General features: G+C 47.4%; 1 protein-coding gene across 3 annotated transcripts in view; it reads left to right on the top strand.

Annotated features, from left to right (window-relative positions):
• The window catches only part of FANCI (FA complementation group I), a 297155-nt gene that overhangs the window by 191601 nt on the left and 83762 nt on the right, over positions 1–21792 (top strand). For all 3 annotated transcript variants that reach the window (XM_063925787.1, XM_063925788.1, XM_063925786.1), the window contains exons 26-27: positions 14344–14420; positions 19241–19357. In XM_063925787.1, coding sequence (XP_063781857.1) covers positions 14344–14420; positions 19241–19357 — 194 coding nt within the window. The remainder of the gene's footprint in view (positions 1–14343; positions 14421–19240; positions 19358–21792) is intronic.

Raw genomic sequence — 21792 nt, 5'->3', positions numbered from 1 at the left:
GTTTACAGACATTACCTTGCATAACCTCTAACTTTTCGGAATTCAATTAGCTGCAGTTTTTCGTTAATTCGGGTTACTATGGATTAAACACGAGCGGCCGTGAATTTTTGCTAATTCATTCGAAAACCGTTTTAAGTAAAGCGCCTTGAGTCCTACTGGAGAAAAGAACACTATATAAATAATATTATTTTCTCTAACGTCCTAGTGGATGCTGGGGACTCCGTCAGGACCATGGGGAATAGCGGCTCCGCAGGAGACAGGGCACAAAAGCAAGCTTTTAGGATCACATGGTGTGTACTGGCTCCTCCCCCTATGACCCTCCTCCAAGCCTCAGTTAGGTTTTTGTGCCCGGCCGAGAAGGGTGCAATCTAGGTGGCTCTCTTAAAGAGTTACTTAGAAAAAGTTTTTAGGTTCTTTATTTTCAGTGAGTCCTGCTGGCAACAGGCTCACTGCATCGAGGGACTTAGGGGAGAGATTTTCAACTCACCTGCGTGCAGGATGGATTGGATTCTTAGGCTACTGGACATAGCTCCAGAGGGAGTCGGAACACAGGGCTCGCCCTGGGGTTCGTCCCGGAGCCGCGCCGCCGACCCCCCTTGCAGACGCTGAAGATGAAGAGGTCCGGAACCAGGCGGCAGAAGACTCTCAGTCTTCATCAGGTAGCGCACAGCACTGCAGCTGTGCGCCATTGTTGTCAGCACACTTCACACAGCGGTCACGGAGGGTGCAGGGCGCTGGGGGGGGCGCCCTGGGCAGCAATGTATAATACCTGTATGGCGAAAAATACATCACATATAGCCCTTGAGGCTATATGGATGTATTTAACCCCTGCCAGATATCTAAAACTCCGGAGAAGAAGCCCGCCGAAAAGGGGGCGGGGCCTATTCTCCTCAGCACACAGCGCCATTTTCCCTCACAGAAAGGCTGGTGGGAAGGCTCCCATGCTCTCCCCTGCACTGCACTACAGAAACAGGGTTAAAACAGAGAGGGGGGGCACTGATTTGGCGATATGTATATATATTAAAATGCTATAAGGGAGGAACACTTATATAAAGGTTGTCCCTGGATAATTATAGCGTTTTGGTGTGTGCTGGCAAACTCTCCCTCTGTCTCCCCAAAGGGCTAGTGGGTCCTGTCCTCTATCAGAGCATTCCCTATGTGTGTGCTGTATGTCGGTACGTGTGTGTCGACATGTATGAGGAAAATATTGGTGAGGAGGCGGAGCAAATTGCCTGTAATGGTGATGTCACTCTCTAGGGAGTCGACACCGGAATGGATGGCTTATTTATGGAAATTACGTGACAATGTCAACACGCTGCAAGCCGGTTGACGACATGAGAGGGCCGGCGAACAAATTAGTATCTGTCCAGGCGTCTCAAACACCGTCAGGGGCTGTAAAATGCCCATTTACCTCAGTCAGTCGACACAGACCCAGACACGGACACTGATTTCAGTGTCGACGGTGAAGAAACAAACGTATTTTCTTTTAGGGCCACACGTTAAGGGCAATGAAGGAGGTGTTACGTATTTCTGATACTCCAAGTACCACAAAAAAGGGTATTATGTGTGAGGTGAAAAAACTACCTGTAGTTTTTCCTGAATCAGATAAATTAAATGAAGTGTGTGATGATGCGTGGGTTTCCCCCGATAGAAAATTATTGGCGGTATACCTTTTCCCGCCAGAAGTTAAGGCGCGGTGGGAAACACCCCTCAGGGTGGATAAGGCGCTCACACGCTTATCATAACAAGTGGCGGTACCATCTACGGATAGGGCCGTACTTAAGGAGCCAGCTGATAGGAGGCTGAAAAATATCCTAAAAAGTATACACACACATGCTGGTGTTATACTGCGACCAGCGATCGCCTCAGCCTGGATGTGCAGAGCTGAGGTGGCTTGGTCGGATTCCCTGACTAAAAATATTGATACCTTTGACAGGGACAGTATTTTATTGACTATAGAGCATTTAAAGGATGCATTTCTATATACGCGAGATGCGCAGAGGGATATTTGCACTCTGGCATCAAGAGTAAATGCGATGTCCATATCTGCAAGAAGATGTTTATGGACACGACAGTGGTCAGGTGATGCAGATTCCAAACGGCACAAAGATGTATTGCCGTATAAAGGGGAGGAGTTATTTGGGGTCGGTCCATGGGACCTGGTGGCCAGGGCAACTGCTGGAAAATCCACCGTTTTTTACCCTAAGTCACATCTCTGCAGAAAAAGACACCGTCTTTTCAGCCTCAGTCCTTTCGTCCCTATAAGAGTCATATCTGCCCAGGGATAGAGGAATGGGAAGAAGACTGCAGCAGGCAGCCCATTCCCAGGAACAGAAGCCCTCCACCGCTTCTACCAAGTTCTCAGCATGACGCTGGGACCGTACAGGACCCCTGGATCCTACAAGTAGTATCCCAGGGGTACAGATTGGAATGTCGAGAGGTTTCCCCCCTCGCAGGTTCCTGTAGTCTGCTGTACCAATGTCTCCCTCCGACAGGGAGGCAGTATTGAAAACAATTCACAAGCTGTATTCCCAGCAGGTGATAATAAAATTACCCCTCCGACAACAAGGAAAGGGGTATTACTCCACACTATATGGTGGTACTGAAGGCTAGGTGAGACCTATTCTAAATCTGAAAAATTTGAACACTTACAAGGGTTCAAATCCAGATGGAGTCACTCAGAGCAGTGATAGCAAAGAACAAGGGGACTATATGGTGTCCCGGGACATCAGGGATGCTTACCTCCATGTCCCAAAATTTGCCTTTTCTCACCAAGGGTACCTCAGGTTCGTGGTACAGAACTGTCACTATCAGTTTCAAGACGATGCCGTTGGATTGTCCAAGGCACCCCGGGTCCTTACCAAGGTAATGACCTAAAGGAGGATTCGTCTTCAAAGAAAATGGACGACCTCCTGATAAGAACAAGGTCCAGAGAACAGTTGGAGGTCGGAGTAGCACTATCTCAAGTAGTTCTACGACAGCACGGGTGGATTCTAAATATTCCAAAACCGCAGTTGTTCCGACGACACGTCTGCTGGTCCTAGGGATGATTCTGGACACAGTCCAGGAAAAGGTGTTTCTCCCAGAGGAGAAAGCCAGGGAGTTATCCGAGCTAATCGGGATCCTCCTAAAACCAGGAAAAGTGTCAGTGCATCATTGCACAAGAGTCCTGGTAAAGATGGTGGCTTATTACGAAGCGCTTCCATTCGGCAGATTTCAAGCAAGAACTCTTCAGTGGGATCTGCTGGACAAATGGTCCGGATCGCATCTTCAGATGCATCAGCGGATAACCCTATATCCAAGGACAAGGGTGTCTCTCCTGTGGTGATTACAGAGTGCTCATCTTCTAGAGGGCCGCAGATTCGGCATTCAGGATTGGATGCTCGTGACCACGGAGGCCAGCCTGAGAGGCTGGGGAGCAGTCACACAAGGAGTGTGATCAAGTCTGGAGAATTCTCTCCACATAAATATACTGGAGCTAAGAGCAAATTTATAATGCTCTAAGCTTAGCAAGACCTCTGCTTCAAGGTCAGCCGGTATTGATCCAGTGGGATAACATCACGGCAGTCGCCCACGTAAACAGAAAGGGCGGCACAAGAAGCAGGAGGGCAGTGGCAAAACTGCAAGGATTTTTCGCTAGGCGGAAAATCATGTGATAGCACTGTCAGCAGTGTTCATTCCGGGAGTGGACGACTGGGAAGCAGACTTCCTCAGCAGGCACGACCTCCACCCGGGAGAGTGGGAACTTCATCGGGAAGTTTTCCGCATGATTGTGAACCGTTGGGAAAGACCAAAGGTGGACATGATGGCGTCCCGCCCGAACAAAAAAAAAAAAAAAATGGGACAGGTATTGCGCCAGGTCACGAGACCTTCAGGCGATAGCTGTGGACGTCCTGGTAACACCGTGGGTGTAACAGTCGGTGTATGTGTTCCCTTCTCTGCTTCTCATAACCAAGGTATTGAGAATTATAAGACATAGAGGAGTAAGAACTATACTCGTGGCTCCGGATTGGCCAAGAGGGACTTGGTAACCGGAACTTCAAGAGATGCTCACAGAGGACTAATGGCCTCGGGAGCTAAGAAGGGATTTGCTTTCAGCAAGTACCATGTCTGTTCCAAGAGGAACCGTGGCATCGGCCTTTAAGAAAGGACCTGCTCCAGCAGGGACCTTGTCTGTTCCAAGACTTACCGCGACTGCGTTTGACGGCATGGCGGTTTGAACGCCGGATCCTAAGGGAAAAGGCATTCCGGAAGAGGTCATACCTACCCTGGTCAAAGCCAGGAAGGAGGTGACCGCACAACGTTATCACCACATGTGGTAAAAATATGTTGCGTGGGTGAGGCCAGGAGGGCCCCACGAAAAAATTTCAACTAGGTCGATTTCTGCACTTCCTGCAAACAGGAGTGTCTATGAGCCTCAAATTGGGGTCCATTAAGGTTCAAGTTTCGGCCCTATAGATTTTCTTCCAGAAAGAATTGGCTTCAGTTCCTGAAGTCCAGACGTTTGTCAAGGGAGTATTGCATATACAGCCCTTGTGTGCCTCCAGTGGCACCGTGGGATCTCAACGTAGTGTTGGGATTCCTCAAATCATATTGGTTTGAACCACTCAAATCTGTGGATTTGAAATATCTCACATGGAAAGTGACCATGCTGTTGGCCCTGGCCTCGGCCAGGCGATTGTCAAAATTGGCGGCTTTGTCTTACAAAAGCCCATATTTGATTTTCCATTCGGACAGGGCAGAACTGCGGACTCGTCCCCAGTTTCTTCCTAAGGTGGTGTCAGCGTTTCACTTGAAACAACCTATTGTGGTGCCTGCGGCTACTAGGGACTTGGAGGACTCCAAGTTGCTAGACGTTGTCAGGGCCCTGAAAATATATATATATATATATATAATTCCAGGAAGGCTGGAGTCAGAAAGTCTGACTTGCTGTTTATATTGTAGGCACCCAAAAAGCTGGGTGCTCCTGCTTCTAAGCAGACTATTGCTCGTTGGATTTGTAGTACAATTCAGCTTGCACATTCTGTGGCAGGCCTGCCACAGCCAAAATCTGTAAATGCCCTTTCCACAAGGAAGGTGGGCTCATCTTGGGCGGCTGCCCGAGGGGTCTCGGCTTTACAACTTTGCCGAGCAGCTACTTGGTCAGGGGCAAACACGTTTGCTAAATTCTACAAATTTGATACCCTGGCTGAGGAGGACCTGGAGTTCTCTCATTCGGTGCTGCAGAGTCATCCGCACTCTCCCGCCCGTTTGGGAGCTTTGGTATAATCCCCATGGTCCTGACGGAGTCCCCAGCATCCACTAGGACGTTAGAGAAAATAAGATTTTACTTACCGATAAATCTATTTCTCATAGTCCGTAGTGGATGCTGGGCGCCCATCCCAAGTGCGGATTGTCTGCATTACTTGTACATAGTTATTGTTACAAAAAAAATCGGGTTATTATTGTTGTGAGCCATCTTTTTTAGAGGCTACTCCATTGTTATCATACTGTTAACTGGGTTCAAATCACAAGTTGTACGGTGTGATTGGTGTGGCTGGTATGAGTCTTACCCGGGATTCAAGATCCTTCCTTATTGTGTACGCTCGTCCGGGCACAGTACCTAACTGAGGCTTGGAGGAGGGTCATAGGGGGAGGAGCCAGTACACACCATGTGATCCTAAAAGCTTGCTTTTGTGCCCTGTCTCCTGCGGAGCCGCTATTCCCCATGGTCCTGACGGAGTCCCCAGCATCCACTACGGACTATGAGAAATAGATTTATCGGTAAGTAAAATCTTATTATTATTATTATTATTATTATTTTTATTAAATTGGGTCTTAATTGGAGTTAATACAGGTTTCTGTTCACAACTCCTCAGTAGGAGAAAAATCCTACATAAAATAACTGCTTAAAGCAACTAATTGAATCGACCACTTGTAAGGCAAATGTAGCCCCTCCTTCAGTGCCCCCCTCACCGCTCTGGTAACTTCAAGATTAGATCTTTCCCTCTGTGAATGTGGGATCCCATTCCACAGGTATAGGTGGAGCCAGCTTAGATGTAGCATCTGGAAAACTCTGCATGGTTTAACTCATGTCTTCCTCATTACTTAACAGTTTACAGTCTGCTTTTACTCAGAATCCCCTTAATTCCATCCCATTTCAGTCCTGACACACACAACATACAAGAAGAACCTCTGCTACTGTATGTTTCCTCCTTATCCTTCCAGTTGGGGGAGGTACTTGGCGAAGCTCGCATCCGACCTGATAGTAAATGTAAAATTCCATGCAGACTACAAGTTTTTTATCCTTTACAAAATCGGAATCCTATTTTTATAGGGAATACCTATTTCACATCTGTAAACAGGAAAACGTTACTGATCTGCCAACCAATCAGCTTCCAAATCCTCTACTAAGCAATTGGTGTGATTGGCTATTGGCACACTCTGGTGGGTGCTGCCTCCTTCTCTTCTGGGACCAGTGGTCCAACACCACTGGTTAAAAGAGCAATGGAGCGATGCTACCATCTGCCATACCCTCCCAGAAGATTTTTTTTTTTACATCTCTTCAGTGGAGCAGGGCAAAAAGATTGGCACTAAAGGGCGCAATTCTTTCCTTTTTCTCTAACGTCCTAGTGGATGCTGGGGACTCCGTAAGGACCATGGGGAATAGCGGGCTCCGCAGGAGACTGGGCACTCTAAAGAAAGATTTAGTACTATCTGGTGTGCACTGGCTCCTCCCTCTATGCCCCTCCTCCAGACCTCAGTTAGAATCTGTGCCCGGCCGAGCTGGGTGCTCCTAGTGGGCTCTCCTGAGCTTGCTAGAAAAGAAAGTATTTTGTTAGGTTTTTTATTTTCTGAGAGCTTCTGCTGGCAACAGACTTTCTGCTACGAGGGACTGAGGGGAGAGAAGCAAACCTACTCACGGCAGCTAGGTAGCGCTTCTTAGGCTACTGGACACCATTAGCTCCAGAGGGATCGAACACAGGTACCTAACCTTGATTGTCCGTTCCCGGAGCCGCGCCGCCGTCCCCCTCGCAGAGCCAGAAGAACAGGAGCAGCAGAAGCAAGAAGACATCGAAATCGGCGGCTGAAGACTCCTGTCTTCACTTAAGGTATCGCACAGCACTGCAGCTGTGCGCCATTGCTCCCACAGCACACCGCACGCTCCGGTCACTGTAGGGTGCAGGGCGCAGGGGGGGGGCGCCCTGGGCAGCAATTAAGTACCTTTTTGGCAAAAAGAGGCATATATACAGTCTGGGACTGTATATATGCCCGAGCCCCCGCCATTTTTTACACATTAAAGCGGGACAGAAGCCCGCCGCTGAGGGGGCGGGGCCTTCTTCCTCAGCACACCAGCGCCATTTTATCTTCACATCCCCGCTGGAAGGACGCTCCCCAGGCTCTCCCCTGCAGTATACAGGTGCATTAAAGGGTAAAAAAGAGAGGGGGGGCACATAAATTTAGGCGCAGTATATATATATTAACAGCAGCTACAGGCAGGGCCGGCAACAGAAATCTTGGGGCCCGGTACACTGATATCTCTGCGGGCCCCCGCCCCCCCCCCCCCCTCCCCCTCCCCTCCACCTCCCCTCCCCAACCTACTCCCCGTTCCCCCTTGACCTCAGACCCACACATCCCTGCCTGCAAACCTAACCCTTCCCCCGCAGCCTAACCCTAACCCTCCTTGGCATACTTACGTTCGGGATGCCGGCGTCACCATTCTGACTGCCGGGATCCCAACTACATTCCGTGTGAAACAGTCCTTTAAGAAGCTAAAATGGTAAATAAATACAACCCAGGTGCTTGAAATGGTGTGCTTTGCTGCAAGCTGCCACCATAAAAAGGGGGTAGTCAGACCCACAATAAACAATATTTAAAAAGAAAGAGATGGTGGCGCTGATAAATGATTTCTTGACTGGATAGAACAATATTAAAATAATTATACATTGTATAACAACAATGGCATTAATCAATAAAATAAATCTCACATAACATAAACACCCTGGATAAGCATATTTAACATATAATTCTATTAATATTGTTTTATCCAGTGCATCAAGAAAACATTTATCAGCTACTTTCAGAAGCCTAGTTCCAAATCCCCAAACTCCTGGAGAGCCAAGAGCGCACACTTACCAATATACACAGCTGCCTGCCGCTATCCAGACAAGGCTCCGAGTCTCCAGACAGCCTGAGGCTGTTGTATTCCTCAAGTCTGTCTGTAAGCTGCGCCGGCCGTGCGGTCTCTATAGCCGATTGAAGTCCCGCTCCTGCTCGGCTGCTCCTCACAGCAGAGACACAGGGCGGTCGGGGAGGAGAGAAGTGGAGGACGCAGCGGTGTCGCGCATAGCCCGGCGCAACGTCGCTGCACACGGGGACTTCAGGAGTTCCGGACAGCTGACCTGGGGAGATGGGAGCTACACACAGCGGGCGGCCGGCGAGATGCCGCGATATCAAAACTTATACCTACAATTACAAACGTGAATCCATGCTGCACTGCTGCAGGTGGACCTTGGGGCCCCTCACAACGTCGGGGCCCGGGTTGGATGTCCCCTTTGACCCTCCCTGTCGCCGGGCCTTGCTACAGGGTAAACACTAAGGTACAGTGTAATCCCTGGGTTATATAGCGCTGGGGTGTGTGCTGGCATACTCTCTCTCTGTCTCCCCAAAAGCCTTTGTGGGGTCCTGTCCTCAGTCAGAGCATTCCCTGTGTGTGTGCTGTGTGTCGGTACGCCTGTGTCGACATGTTTGATGAGGAAGGATACGTGGAGGCAGAACAAGTGCAGCTGAGTGTGGTGGCGCCGACGACGGTGCCGACACCTGATTGGATGGATATGTGGAAGGTGTTAAATGATAATGTAAACTCCTTGCATAACAGATTGAATAAAACTGTAACCGGGGGACAGTCAGGGTCTCAACCCATGCCTGATCCTACAGCGCAGAGGCCGTCAGGGTCTCAAAAGCGCACACTATCCCAGATAGTTGACACAGATGTCGACACGGAATCTGACTCCAGTGTCGATGATGATGAGGCAAAGTTGCAGCCTAAAATGACTAAAGCCATCCGCTACATGATTGTAGCAATGAAGGATGTATTACACATTTCTGAGGAAAATCCTGTCCCTGACAAGAGGATTTATATGTATGGGGAGAAAAAGCATGAAGTGACTTTTCCCCCTTCACATGAATTAAATGAATTATGTGAAAAAGCGTGGGATTCCCCTGACAGGAAGGTGATAGTTTCCAAGAGATTACTTATGGCGTATCCTTTCCCGCCAACGGACAGGTTACGCTGGGAATCCTCCCCTAGGGTGGACAAGGCGTTGACACGCTTGTCCAAGAAGGTGGCCCTGCCGTCTCCGGATACGGCCGCCCTAAAGGATCCTGCGGATAGAAAGCAGGAAGCTATCCTGAAGTCTGTTTATACACATTCTGGCACACTGCTGAGGCCAGCAATTGCTTCGGCCTGGATGTGTAGTGCGGTAGCTGCATGGACGGATTCTCTGTCTGAGGAGTTAGATACCCTGGACAGGGACACTGTTCTACTGACCCTGGCACATATCAAGGACGCGGTCCTATATATGCGGGATGCCCAGAGGGACATTTGCCTGCTGGGCTCTAGAGTTAACGCAATGTCCATTTCTGCCAGAAGGGTCTTATGGACTCGGTAATGGACAGGGGATACCGACTCTAAAAAACACATGGATGTTTTACCTTATAAGGGTGAGGAATTGTTTGGGGACGGTCTCTCGGACCTAGTTTCCACAGCTACGGCTGGGAAGTCAAATGTCTTGCCTTATGTCCCTCCACAACCTAAGAAAGCACCGTATTACCAAATGCAGTCCTTTCGTTCTCAGAGGAGCAAGAAGTTCAGAGGTGCGTCCTTTCTTGCCAGAGGCAGAGGAAAAAAGCTGCACCATGCAGTTAGTTCCCAGGAACAAAAGTCTTCCCCGGCTTCCACTAAATCCACCGCATGACGCTGGGGCTCCACAGGCGGAGCCGTGGGGGGCGCGTCTCCGACTTTTCAGCCACCAGTGGGTTCGCTCACAGGTGGATCCTTGGGCTATACAAATTGTGTCTCAGGGATACAAGCTGGAATTCGAGGTGATGCCCCCTCACCGCTACCTAAAATCGGCATTACCAACTTCCCCCATGGAAAGGGAGATAGTGTTGGAGGCAATTCACAAACTTTTTCTCCAGCAGGTGGTGGTAGAGGTCCCCCCCCTTCAACGGGGAAGGGGCTACTATTCCACTATGTTTGTGGTACCGAAACCGGACGGTTCGGTCAGACCCATTTTAAATTTAAAACCCCTGAACATTTTTCTGAAGAAATTCAAGTTCAAAATGGAATCGCTCAGAGCGGTCATTGCAAGCCTGGAGGAAGGGGATTTTATGGTGTCTCTGGACATCAAGGATGCTTACTTGCATGTCCCCATTTATCCGCCTCATCAGGAGTACCTCAGGTTTGTGGTACGGGACTGTCATTACCAATTCCAGACGTTGCTGTTTGGCCTGTCCACGGCACCGAGAGTTTTTACCAAAGTGATGGCGGAAATGATGGTGCTCCTTCGGAAGCAAGGGGTTACAATTATCCCATACTTGGACGATCTCCTCAAAGGCGAGGTCCAGGGAGCAGTTGCTGATCAGTGTAGCACACTCTCAGGAAGTGTTGCGTCAGCACGGCTGGATTCTGAACATTCCAAAGTCGCAGCTGATTCCTGCGACGCGTCTGCCCTTCCTGGGCATGATTCTGGACACAGACCAGAAGAAGGTGTTCCTCCCGGAGGAGAAGGCTCAGGAGCTCGTGACTCTGGTCAGAGACCTCCTAAAGCCAAAACAGGTGTCGGTGCATCGCTGCACGCGAGTCCTGGAAAAGATGGTGGCGTCATACGAAGCCATTCCCTTCGGCAGGTTCCATGCGAGGATCTTTCAGTGGGATCTGCTGGACAAGTGGTCCGGATCGCATCTTCAGATGCATCGGATGATCACCCTGTCCTCCAGGGCCAGGGTGTCTCTTCTGTGGTGGCTACAACAAGCGGAGCCTCTGCTTCGAAACCAACCAGTGCTGATTCAGTCAGACAACATCACGGCAGTGGCCCATGTAAACCGCCATGGCGGCACAAGAAGCAGGGTGGCAATGGCAGAAGCCACCAGGATTCTTCGGTGGGCGGAGAATCACGTACTAGCACTGTCAGCAGTATTCATTCCGGGAGTGGACAACTGGGAAGCAGACTTCCTCAGCAGACACGACCTCCACCCGGGAGAGTGGGGACTTCATCAAGAAGTCTTCACGCAGATTGCAAATCGATGGGAACTGCCATAGCTGGACATGATGGCGTCTCGTCTCAACAAAAAGCTAAAAAGATATTGCGCCAGGTCAAGGGACCCTCAGGCGATAGCTGTGGACGCACTAGTAACACCGTGGGTGTTCCAGTCGGTCTACGTGTTTCCTCCTCTTCCTCTCATACTAAAGGTGCTGAGAATTGTAAGAAAAAGAGGAGTGAGAACAATACTCATTGTTCCGGATTGGCCAAGAAGGACTTGGTACCCGGAATTGCAAGAAATGCTCACAGAGGACCCATGGCCTCTGCCTCTCAGACAGGACCTGTTACAACAAGGGCCCTGTCTGTTCCAAGACTTACCGCGGCTGCATTTGACGGCATGGCGGTTGAACACCGGATCCTAGCAGAAAAGGGCATTCCGGAAGCAGTTATTCCTACGCTGATAAAGGCTAGGAAGGACGTGACAGCAAAACATTATCACCGTATATGGCGAAAATATGTTGCTTGGTGTGAGGCCAGGAAGGCCCCTACAGTGGAATTCCAGCTGGGTCGATTCCTGCACTTCCTACAGTCAGGTGTGACTATGGGCCTAAAATTAGGGTCCATAAAGGTCCAGATTTCGGCCCTATCCATTTTCTTTCAAAAAGAACTGGCTTCACTGCCTGAGGTTCAGACGTTTGTTAAGGGAGTGCTGCATATTCAGCCTCCTTTTGTGCCACCAGTGGCACCTTGGGATTTTAACGTGGTCTTGGCTTTCCTGAAATCCCACTGGTTTGAGCCACTTAAGACGGTGGAGCTAAAGTATCTCACGTGGAAAGTGGTCATGCTGTTGGCCCTAGCCTCAGCTAGGCGTGTGTCAGAATTGGCGGCTTTGTCATGTAAAAGCCCCTATCTGGTTTTCCATATGGACAGGGCAGAATTGCGAACTCGTCCGCAGTTTCTGCCAAAGGTGGTGTCATCTTTTCATCTGAACCAACCCATTGTGGTGCCTGCGGCTACTCGTGACTTGGAGGATTCCAAGTTTCTTGATGTAGTCAGGGCTTTGAAGATCTATGTTGCCAGGACGGCTGGAGTCAGGAAGACTGACTCGCTGTTTATCCTGTATGCATCCAACAAGCTGGGTGCTCCTGCTTCAAAGCAAACCATTGCTCGCTGGATCTGTAACACGATTCAGCAGGCTCATTCTGCGGCTGGATTGCCGCATCCAAAATCAGTAAAAGCCCATTCCACAAGGAAGGTGGGCTCTTCTTGGGTGGCTGCCCGAGGGGTCTCGGCATTACAGCTTTGCAGAGCTGCTACTTGGTCGGGTTCAAACACATTTGTAAAGTTCTACAAGTTTGATACCCTGGCTGAGGAGGACTTGGTGTTTGCCCATTCGGTGCTGCAGAGTCATCCGCACTCTCCCGCCCGTTTGGGAGCTTTGGTATAATCCCCATGGTCCTTACGGAGTCCCCAGCATCCACTAGGACCTTAGAGAAAATAAGATTTTACTCACCGGTAATTCTATTTCTCGTAGTCCGTAGTGGATGCTGGGCGCCCGTCCCAAGTGCGGACTTTCTGCAATACGTGTATATAGTTATTGCTTAATAAAGGGTTATGTTAAGTTGGCATTCATTGGTTGATGCTCTGTTGGTTGTTCATACTGTTAACTGGGTAAGTTTATCACAAGTTATACGGTGTGATTGGTGTGGCTGGTATGAGTCTTACCGGGATTCCAAAATCCTTTCCTTGTAATGTCAGCTCTTCCGGGCACAGTTTCCTTAACTGAGGTCTGGAGGAGGGGCATAGAGGGAGGAGCCAGTGCACACCAGATAGTACTAAATCTTTCTTTAGAGTGCCCAGTCTCCTGCGGAGCCCGCTATTCCCCATGGTCCTTACGGAGTCCCCAGCATCCACTACGGACTACGAGAAATAGAATTACCGGTGAGTAAATTCTTATTATTTCTTCAAGAATGGTAGTTTCAGCCTTGAAATAAGAGGGTGCTAGGATTTTATTACAAATAGTTTTTGGTCAAGATGGAGCCTTTTAAAATCAAAAATAAAGTGATATGGTTTAGTATAAGTTTCGGGCTTCCAAACAGATAAAACACTTTCTTGTCCCAATCAAAGAACATCAACATATGCTCATACTTGCAGTCAATCTCCAATAGCAATTTTATGCTTTGGCCTTAATGCAGAGCTACAAGTGACAGGTACCTTCCCAAGAGCCAAGGTAGTAACAGTGGTTCCCTGTTTCACTACCTGCTAATCAAAGCTGGATTTTCATCCCTCCTCCAGTCTGGTGACTAAACAAACCATTGTCTGATACAACCCTTTTAGTTATTCACCAGGCATATATATTAGTTCTGAAAAACAGTTGCTGAGAATATTAAGGCTTTTTTACCATATTAATATTTTTGCGTCCAAAGAGGCTTTTTGCACAGACTGTTTTGCCTACCATTCTTGGGGGGGGAATTGTTATCGCACCCCAGATCTCCCATCTAAAGTGACGGGAGATTGTGCGGCGATTTTTAAATGCCCCCCACCTATCGCACTGATCGTGCCCATTACACTCGGGTTTAGGCACGCAAGGCACCTAAACCCGACTAAAGTAATGGGCGCCCAAACGAGTCTCTTTACGCGCATTTCAGCTTGATACTCCCGGGGGTAGCGATCTGAAATTAACTTCTCGCGCCCATTGCCAGCAAGATTTGTATAGCTGCCTGCAGGCGCGATCGCAGACAAGAGATGGTGTGGGGGTGCATTTCAATCCGGCCCTTAGATGCAATTTTGTAATAGTTCCATGGTTGCAGTATCCTCTGATTGGATGAAAGAGAAAACAGGATTTTGATGCTTATATATCTGAGTCCATCCTTCTCTGGGGCTTAGTTAGTTAATAACTGAGGTTCCTCGATGGGAGGAGAGGGGGAGAGGCTTTCTCAAACTGTGCCTAATGTCTGGTCTGCCCTCTATTTCCAAGAAATAGGTTTAACGTAAGTACATAATCCTAGCTTTTTGCATTTGTATGGAGGCATAGTATTCATTGGTACTCACAATAAACAAAGTTACTAACATCTGTGTATCTGACACATTTTATTTTTAGATAGTGATGATGTTGAAGGGGATGCTGGTGAAATGAATGTTATGGAAAGGTCTTCCTGGCTGATCACACAGTTTCAGGTACTTTTCCAATATATCTAAATTATAGCTGTTTTCATTGTGATTGCATGTTCTTCTTGTACATTTATTACATATTTATTTGTTATAGATTTATTTGTTAAATAAAGAATTGGACAGATTCACTGTATTTGAAATTGCCTCTGTTCTCTGTCCACATAGCTAAATAAACAATGAAATAGAGTGGACTTTGCTTTCAAGTCCACCTTCCTTTTCCTGTTTATACTCTGCTCTAAGCTACCGATTTGATTCAAGTTTGCATGTGCATAAGAAAATGCAACTCTGAAATGTACTAAACATAAATTTCAGCAGTGTTGCGGCAATTCGTATTGAGATACACTGCCGTCCACACAAATACGAATCAATAGACCATTGGTTAAACCCAGTTGTTTTTTCACATACACCTCATACAACACAGGAATTTACTAAGGATTCATATTCTCAGCCACTGCCAACAATAGCCATACACTGCCAGAAAAGGAAGGAATTTGTACAGAACTTTCAAATAGACCTGCTTTGGGCTGGCTTGTTTAGAGAATCATGTACAGATCAGTGAGATCGTGCATGCTTTTCTGTATAAAAGTGTGTGTACTAGATAAAAAAGAAAAAAGAAAATTGTGTGGGGTACCCCCTCCTCTAAGCATAACCAGCCCCGGGCTCTTTGAGCCGGTCCTGGTGCTTATAATACCGGGGAAAGATTGCGTAGGGTCTCCCTGTATTTTAAACACCGGCATCGGGCTCTTGGACCGGTCCTGGTTCCAAAAGTACAGGGGAAAAGGACGTAGAGGTCCCCATATTTCTGAAACCAGCACTGGGCTCCACTAGTCAAGGATATAATACCACAGCCGGGGGACACATTTATACTGGTCCTTGCAGCCGTTGTATTAAATCCGCAACTAGTCACCCCTGGCCGGGGTTGCCTGGGGGGAGTGGGGACCCCCCAAAAAAATAAATAAATAAATAAAGGGGTCCCCCACCTCCAGGCACCCAAGGGCCAGGAATTAAGCCCGGGGCTATGGCCGCTACCCCTGAGCAAGCCTCCCCCGCATGCTGGTACTTGGAGTACTACAAGAACCAGCATGCGGGGTATTAAAGGGCATGCTGGTACTTGTAGTTCCACAACAAAATAAATATTCAAATAAAGACAAAACACACACACACCATGACAGTACAACTTTCAACTTTAATAAATCACACTTGCACACTCACATACATACATACATACATAAATACATACATAAATACATACATACACTTACACATACCTACCTACATCTCCCACGCCGTCATTCATGTCCACTTGTCCAGTAGAATCCTTAGGGTACATGTAAAAAAAGTTTATATATATATATATATATATATATATATATATATATATATATCCAATGTATGCCCCGGCACTCCTCTGAGATACCTTGCTTTGGTGCACTTCCTTGTGGGCACAATGACCCACCGACACATAGCAGGTAATTACAGGCGGCACTCGCAGACTTGTAAAGTGATGAAAAAACTTCACCCAGTGAAGTGTTTATTGAAAAGTACAAATATATATATATAGTAAAAAGAAACAGGTGGCACTCACAGACTTGCAAACAATGTTGAACAAACTCCACGCCGTGAAGTGTTTATTGGAAACAACAGGTGACGTTTCGGGGGGACATCCCCTTCATCAGACCAGTCTGAGGAAGGGGATGTGTCCCCGAAACGTCACCTGTTGTTTCCAATAAACACTTCACGGCGTGGAGTTTGTTCAACATTGTTTGCAAGTCTGTGAGTGCCACCTGTTTCTTTTTACTACATGTGGGTGGACTAGCATGTCCACAAGGAAGTGCACCTCAGCCAGTTACCAGGAGGAGTGCCGGGGCAAATTCTGGATATATATATATATATATATATATATATATATATATACATACCGTATATACTCGAATATAAGTCGACCCGAATATAAGCCGAGGCACCTAATTTTACCACAAAACCTGGGAAAACTTATTGACTCGAGTATAAGCCTAGGGTGGGAAATGCAGCTCTAGCCGTACACAGCCCTCATACTGCCAGATATGCCCCCACAGTGCCAGATATGCCCTCATACTGCCAGATATGCCCTCATACTGCCAGATATGCCCTCACAGTGCCAGATATGCCCCCACACTGCCAGATATGCCTCCACAGTGCCAGATATGCCCTTCACACTGCCAGATATGCCCCCACAGTGCCAGATATGCCCTCACAGTGCCATATATGCCCTCATACTGCCAGATATGCCCCCTCAGTGCCACATATGCCCCCCCCCCCCCCCCCCCAAGTGCCTAATATGCTCCCCCAGTGCCAGGTATAACTTAGCTTCCGCTCTGTCTTGTGAAGGGGGGACACGGAGGGCACAGCGCGCGTCTCTCTTGTGTCCCTCCTGCGTCTCTCCGGCGGCCGCGGCTGGTCTGTTAAATAAAGTGCTGGTTCGTGAGCCAATCAGAGCTCACGTATGGGTACTTCATTTAATAGACCCGCCGGAGACGCAGGAGGGACACAGGAGAGGCGCGCGCTGTGCCCTCCGTGTCCCTCCTTCCACTGACTCGAGTATAAGCCGAGGGGGCTTTTTCAGCACAAAAAAAAGTGCTGAAAAAGTCGGCTTATACTCGAGTATATACGGTGTATGTATATATATATATATATATATATATATATGTATGTATATATATATATATATATATATATATATATATTCCCTTATTTCCTGTTAAGATCGGTCCTCCTCGTTCCATGTAGGCATCCAGCGGTTCAAAAAAAACAAAAACCCCTATGTCCTTTCACCCCCCGTATTTTTGGAACCAGGACCGGTCCAAGAGTCCGGTGCTGGTTTTTAAAATACTGGGAACCCCTACAATTTTTTCCCTGTTATTTTAACAACCAGGACCGGCTCAAAGAGTCTGGGGCTGGTTATGTTCAGGAGGGAGGACCCCATGCAATTCTTTTGCAACTCAAATTTAAAAAAACACAGTAGTTTAGTAAATTACTGTGTTTTTTTTTCTCTCAAAAAGTTGCAATCTCAAACAGCCGATGTTACCCGAGATTGATCTCTGCTGAAATCGGCTGCAACATGAATGTTAGTAAATTTACCCTATGACTTCACTTGAGCTAAGAATTGTTCCATATGGTAATAGTCTTAACTGCAGTGTTCCAGATTCTCACTTGGTCACGTTTGATACAAATACAGATAACAAACACAATAGTGTATGTTGAGAGGGTTAACACCCCTTGAGTGTAAAAATAAAAAATAAGAGAATAGTCTCCAAGTCCCTTTCTAAAGTCCAGACAGTCCCACTTCCATTATATCACCCAAATGTGATGGATATGGAACACAAACTCTTACATGTATGCTTACACAAAACAAAGTGGTGAAAAGCTCATAAAGGTTTCTTTACATCATCTGTGATCCACTCCAGAATTGAACATGTGATAGCGTAATTATAAAGCAGAATAAAAATAAAAGCTATAATGCAATAATAATTTGCAAACACAAGCTTTTATTATAAAAACATATAAGGGGGAGTATCCATACCATATGGAGGTAAAAATGCAACACACCACTGCACTGCAGAAGACTGAATCCAGGTATATATGCAAATGGGATGGTAACTATGGATTGGACCTTGTACCCCAAAATGCTCAACATTCCTTCATTGTATTCAGAACATTAAAGTCTTAGTAACTCTCCATAAATCTCTGCTGCATCTCTTATTAAAAGATTTATGTATACATTCTTTCATATTAATTACTGTGTTGGTCATGGCTGATTCCTGGTGTGTGAGATTTGTGCCCATGCTTCCCTCTCCTCCCTCCACTGCCTGGAATATATTTCTAGTTAGGGCTTTTCTTTAGTATCACTTTTTTGTAGATTTGTCAAACAACGCTATAAATTGAAAGCCCTAGGGAATACAGAAATAAATATACGGGAAAGGGGTGGGGGAATAGGGAGCATATTATAGGTGTGTACAGCAAGGCATAATTATATTATAATGCACTGTTATGGTAGAATTGCCAAACTTAGGTTTAGAACAAATAAACTGAACACCAATTTTAATTGCTGTATGAGTGGAAAGGAGAGTAGGGGAGAAAAAGGAAGAATAACTAGTAAGGAAGGATAGAGAATGGGGTGGGTATGATTGGAGTCACTATCCATATGTGGCTAATAATGATAAGGGTTAATTTAATCCTGAAATGGAGGAACGGCCTTGTAGTAAGTAGTGTGGGGGCTCCAAGAATCTGAGAATGTGTTGGATTAGGTATGAAAGATGCTAAAGAGATTCCATTTTATCAGTTCTGCTACTAATAAAACAGAGAGGGAGGTTCAGTATCTTTGCAGTGTATGGCAGTCTGACATTTTGTAATAGCCAGGTTGGTTTTGCCTTTTAAATGATTGCTGCTTTAAAATACTGGACAGTCTCGCCGGAATCTCGCCAATGCCTGCATATTAGAGGCTGTTAGATTAGGCTATTATATTTCCCCCTTTGTGGCACCTTAAATATGATTTATCAGCTTATCTGCATGTTTTGGGGTGTTCATCATTACCAGACATACTGGGGGAAATTCAAATGTTAGAAAAGTCAGTTGGGAGTCTGTTTTTTCCTGTCTATTAGATAGGAAAAAACAGACACCCAACTGACTTTTCAAACATTTGAATTCCCCCCAGTGAATACAATAGGAGAGGGAGTCTGGCTTCTGGACACTCATGATAATGTAATTCTCTTTCACAACACTGCACATTCATCTACAATGAATAAATAAGTGGCTAACATTCCCTCTTTGCATGTATTTTATTCACACAGAGACCTCTTATGAATCAGTTGAGCAGTGGAGAGGATGAGTTTAATAGCAAAGAAGCTGTACTGTTAGTCAGTATCCTGTCTATATTATCCAGGTTTCTGGAACCTTCATCTCAACAGGTCAGGAAATATATTCTAAAATTCATACATACTGATGGTATACTATTGCAGAATTACTAATATCATAGAAGATGCACACGGTGGGGTCCAGTTGGAGTTGGTCATATGTCACGTTATGTTGTATAAATCATGTATTTCCATATTGCTTACACATGCCACAGATTATCTACCCATCTACAGTATCTATCTATCTATCTATCTGTCTGTCTGTCTATCTATCTATCTGTCTGTCTGTCTGTCTGTCTGTCATGGTGTGGTATAGTGAGACAGATTTCACCCACATGATTGGACACATTAGGGCCGTGCATTATGTCCCAACGACCGCACATTTCAGGCCTGATCTACTTCCTGCTGTGACCAAAACCTCACCCCAAAGCCACAGCTGTATCACTCCACAAGTGTAAACAGTACCAGCTCTCACACAGACACCGCTCACAGGAAAGTAGCACATCAGTGCCTCACTTTGATGACACACATTTCTGACTGAAAAATTTCACAAAACTTCAAATATAACACATAATTCAAATGACCATACATCAGACCTCATCACACCCAACTTGTACAATGATGATCTATTCCTTGAGCAGCCACTTTAGAATAAGCAGTCAGTGAGAGTTTTAGTAACATACGCTGTTATTTTTAATAAATATTTAACTGTATGAGTCAAACTAAACTGCCTATTCTGAACTATTTTTTCCTATTATTCTGTATCATCTCCACATAGAATTATTTTATCACAACAAAACAGCAGCCCATAACCGCCTCACTAATAGCAGCTCATCACTACCTCCATGACAGCAGCGCAGCACTCACTGCCTCACTGACAGCAGGACATTATCATCTCACTGACAGCAGCACATCCCTGCCTCGCTGACAACAGCACATCCCTGCCTCACTGACAGCAGCACATCCCTGCTTCACTGACAGCAGCACATCACGCCTCACTGACAGCAGCACATCACTCACTGACAGCAGCACATCCGTGCGTCACTGACAGCAGCACATCCGTGTGTCACTGACAGCAGCACATCCCTGCCTCACTGACAGCAGGACATTATCATCTCACTGACAGCAGCACATCCCTGCCTCGCTGACAACAGCACATCCCTGCCTCACTGACAGCAGCACATCCCTGCTTCACTGACAGCAGCACAACACGCCTCACTGACAGCAGCACATCACTCACTGACAGCAGCACATCCGTGCGTCACTGACAGCAGCACATCCGTGTGTCACTGACAGCAGCACATCCCTGCCTCACTGACAGCAGCACATCCCTGCTTCACTGACAGCAGCACATCCGTGCGTCACTGACAGCAGCACATCCCTGCTTCACTGACAGCAGCACATCACGCCTCACTGACAGCAGCACATCACGCCTCACTGACAGCAGCACATCCCTGCCTCACTGACGGCAGCACATCCCTGCCTCACTGACTGCAGCACATCCCTGCCTCACTGACGGCAGCACATCCCTGCCTCACTGACGGCAGCACATCCCTGCCTCACTGACGGCAGCACATCCCTGCCTCACTGACGGCAGCACATCCCTGCCTCACTGACGGCAGCATATCCCGGCCTCACTGACGGCAGCACATCCCGGCCTCACTGACGGCAGCACATCCCGGCCTCACTGACGGCAGCACATCCCGGCCTCACTGACGGCAGCACATCCCGGCCTCACTGACGGCAGCACATCTTTACCTCATCCCTGCCTCACTGACAGCAGCACATCCTCGCCTCACTGACAGCAGCACATCCTCGCCTCACTGACAGCAGCACATCCTCGCCTCACTGACAGCAGCACATCACTGCCTCACTGACAGAAGCACATCACTACCTCATCCCTGCCTCACTGACAGCAGCACATCCTCGCCTCACTGACAGCAGCACATCCTCGCCTCACTGACAGCAGCACATCCTCGCCTCACTGACAGAAGCACATCACTGCCTCACTGACAGAAGCACATCACTACCTCATCCCTGCCTCACTGACAGCAGCACATCCTCGCCTCACTGACAGCAGCACATCCTCGCCTCACTGACAGCAGCACATCACTGCCTCACTGACAGAAGCACATCACTACCTCATCCCTGCCTCACTGACAGCAGCACATCCTCGCCTCACTGACAGCAGCACATCCTCGCCTCACTGACAGCAGCACATCCTCGCCTCACTGACAGAAGCACATCACTACCTCACTGACAGCAGCACATCACTACCTCACTGACAGACATACACATTTCTGACAAATTTCAAAATTACTACATAACTCACTGGACCTGACATCAATCCTCAGATGACTGGTGCAGTGATCATCTTTTCAAAGAACATGAACAGGACTATTTCTCTGACGTCCTAGTGGATGCTGGGAACTCCGTAAGGACCATGGGGAATAGCGGGCTCCGAAGGAGACTGGGCACTCTAAGAAAGA

Source organism: Pseudophryne corroboree, chromosome 6, assembly GCF_028390025.1.
Source record: "Pseudophryne corroboree isolate aPseCor3 chromosome 6, aPseCor3.hap2, whole genome shotgun sequence".
NCBI lineage: Eukaryota > Metazoa > Chordata > Amphibia > Anura > Myobatrachidae > Pseudophryne > Pseudophryne corroboree.
The sequence above is the reverse complement of the archived record's forward strand: the minus strand, read 5'-3'. Positions and strand labels throughout refer to the sequence as shown.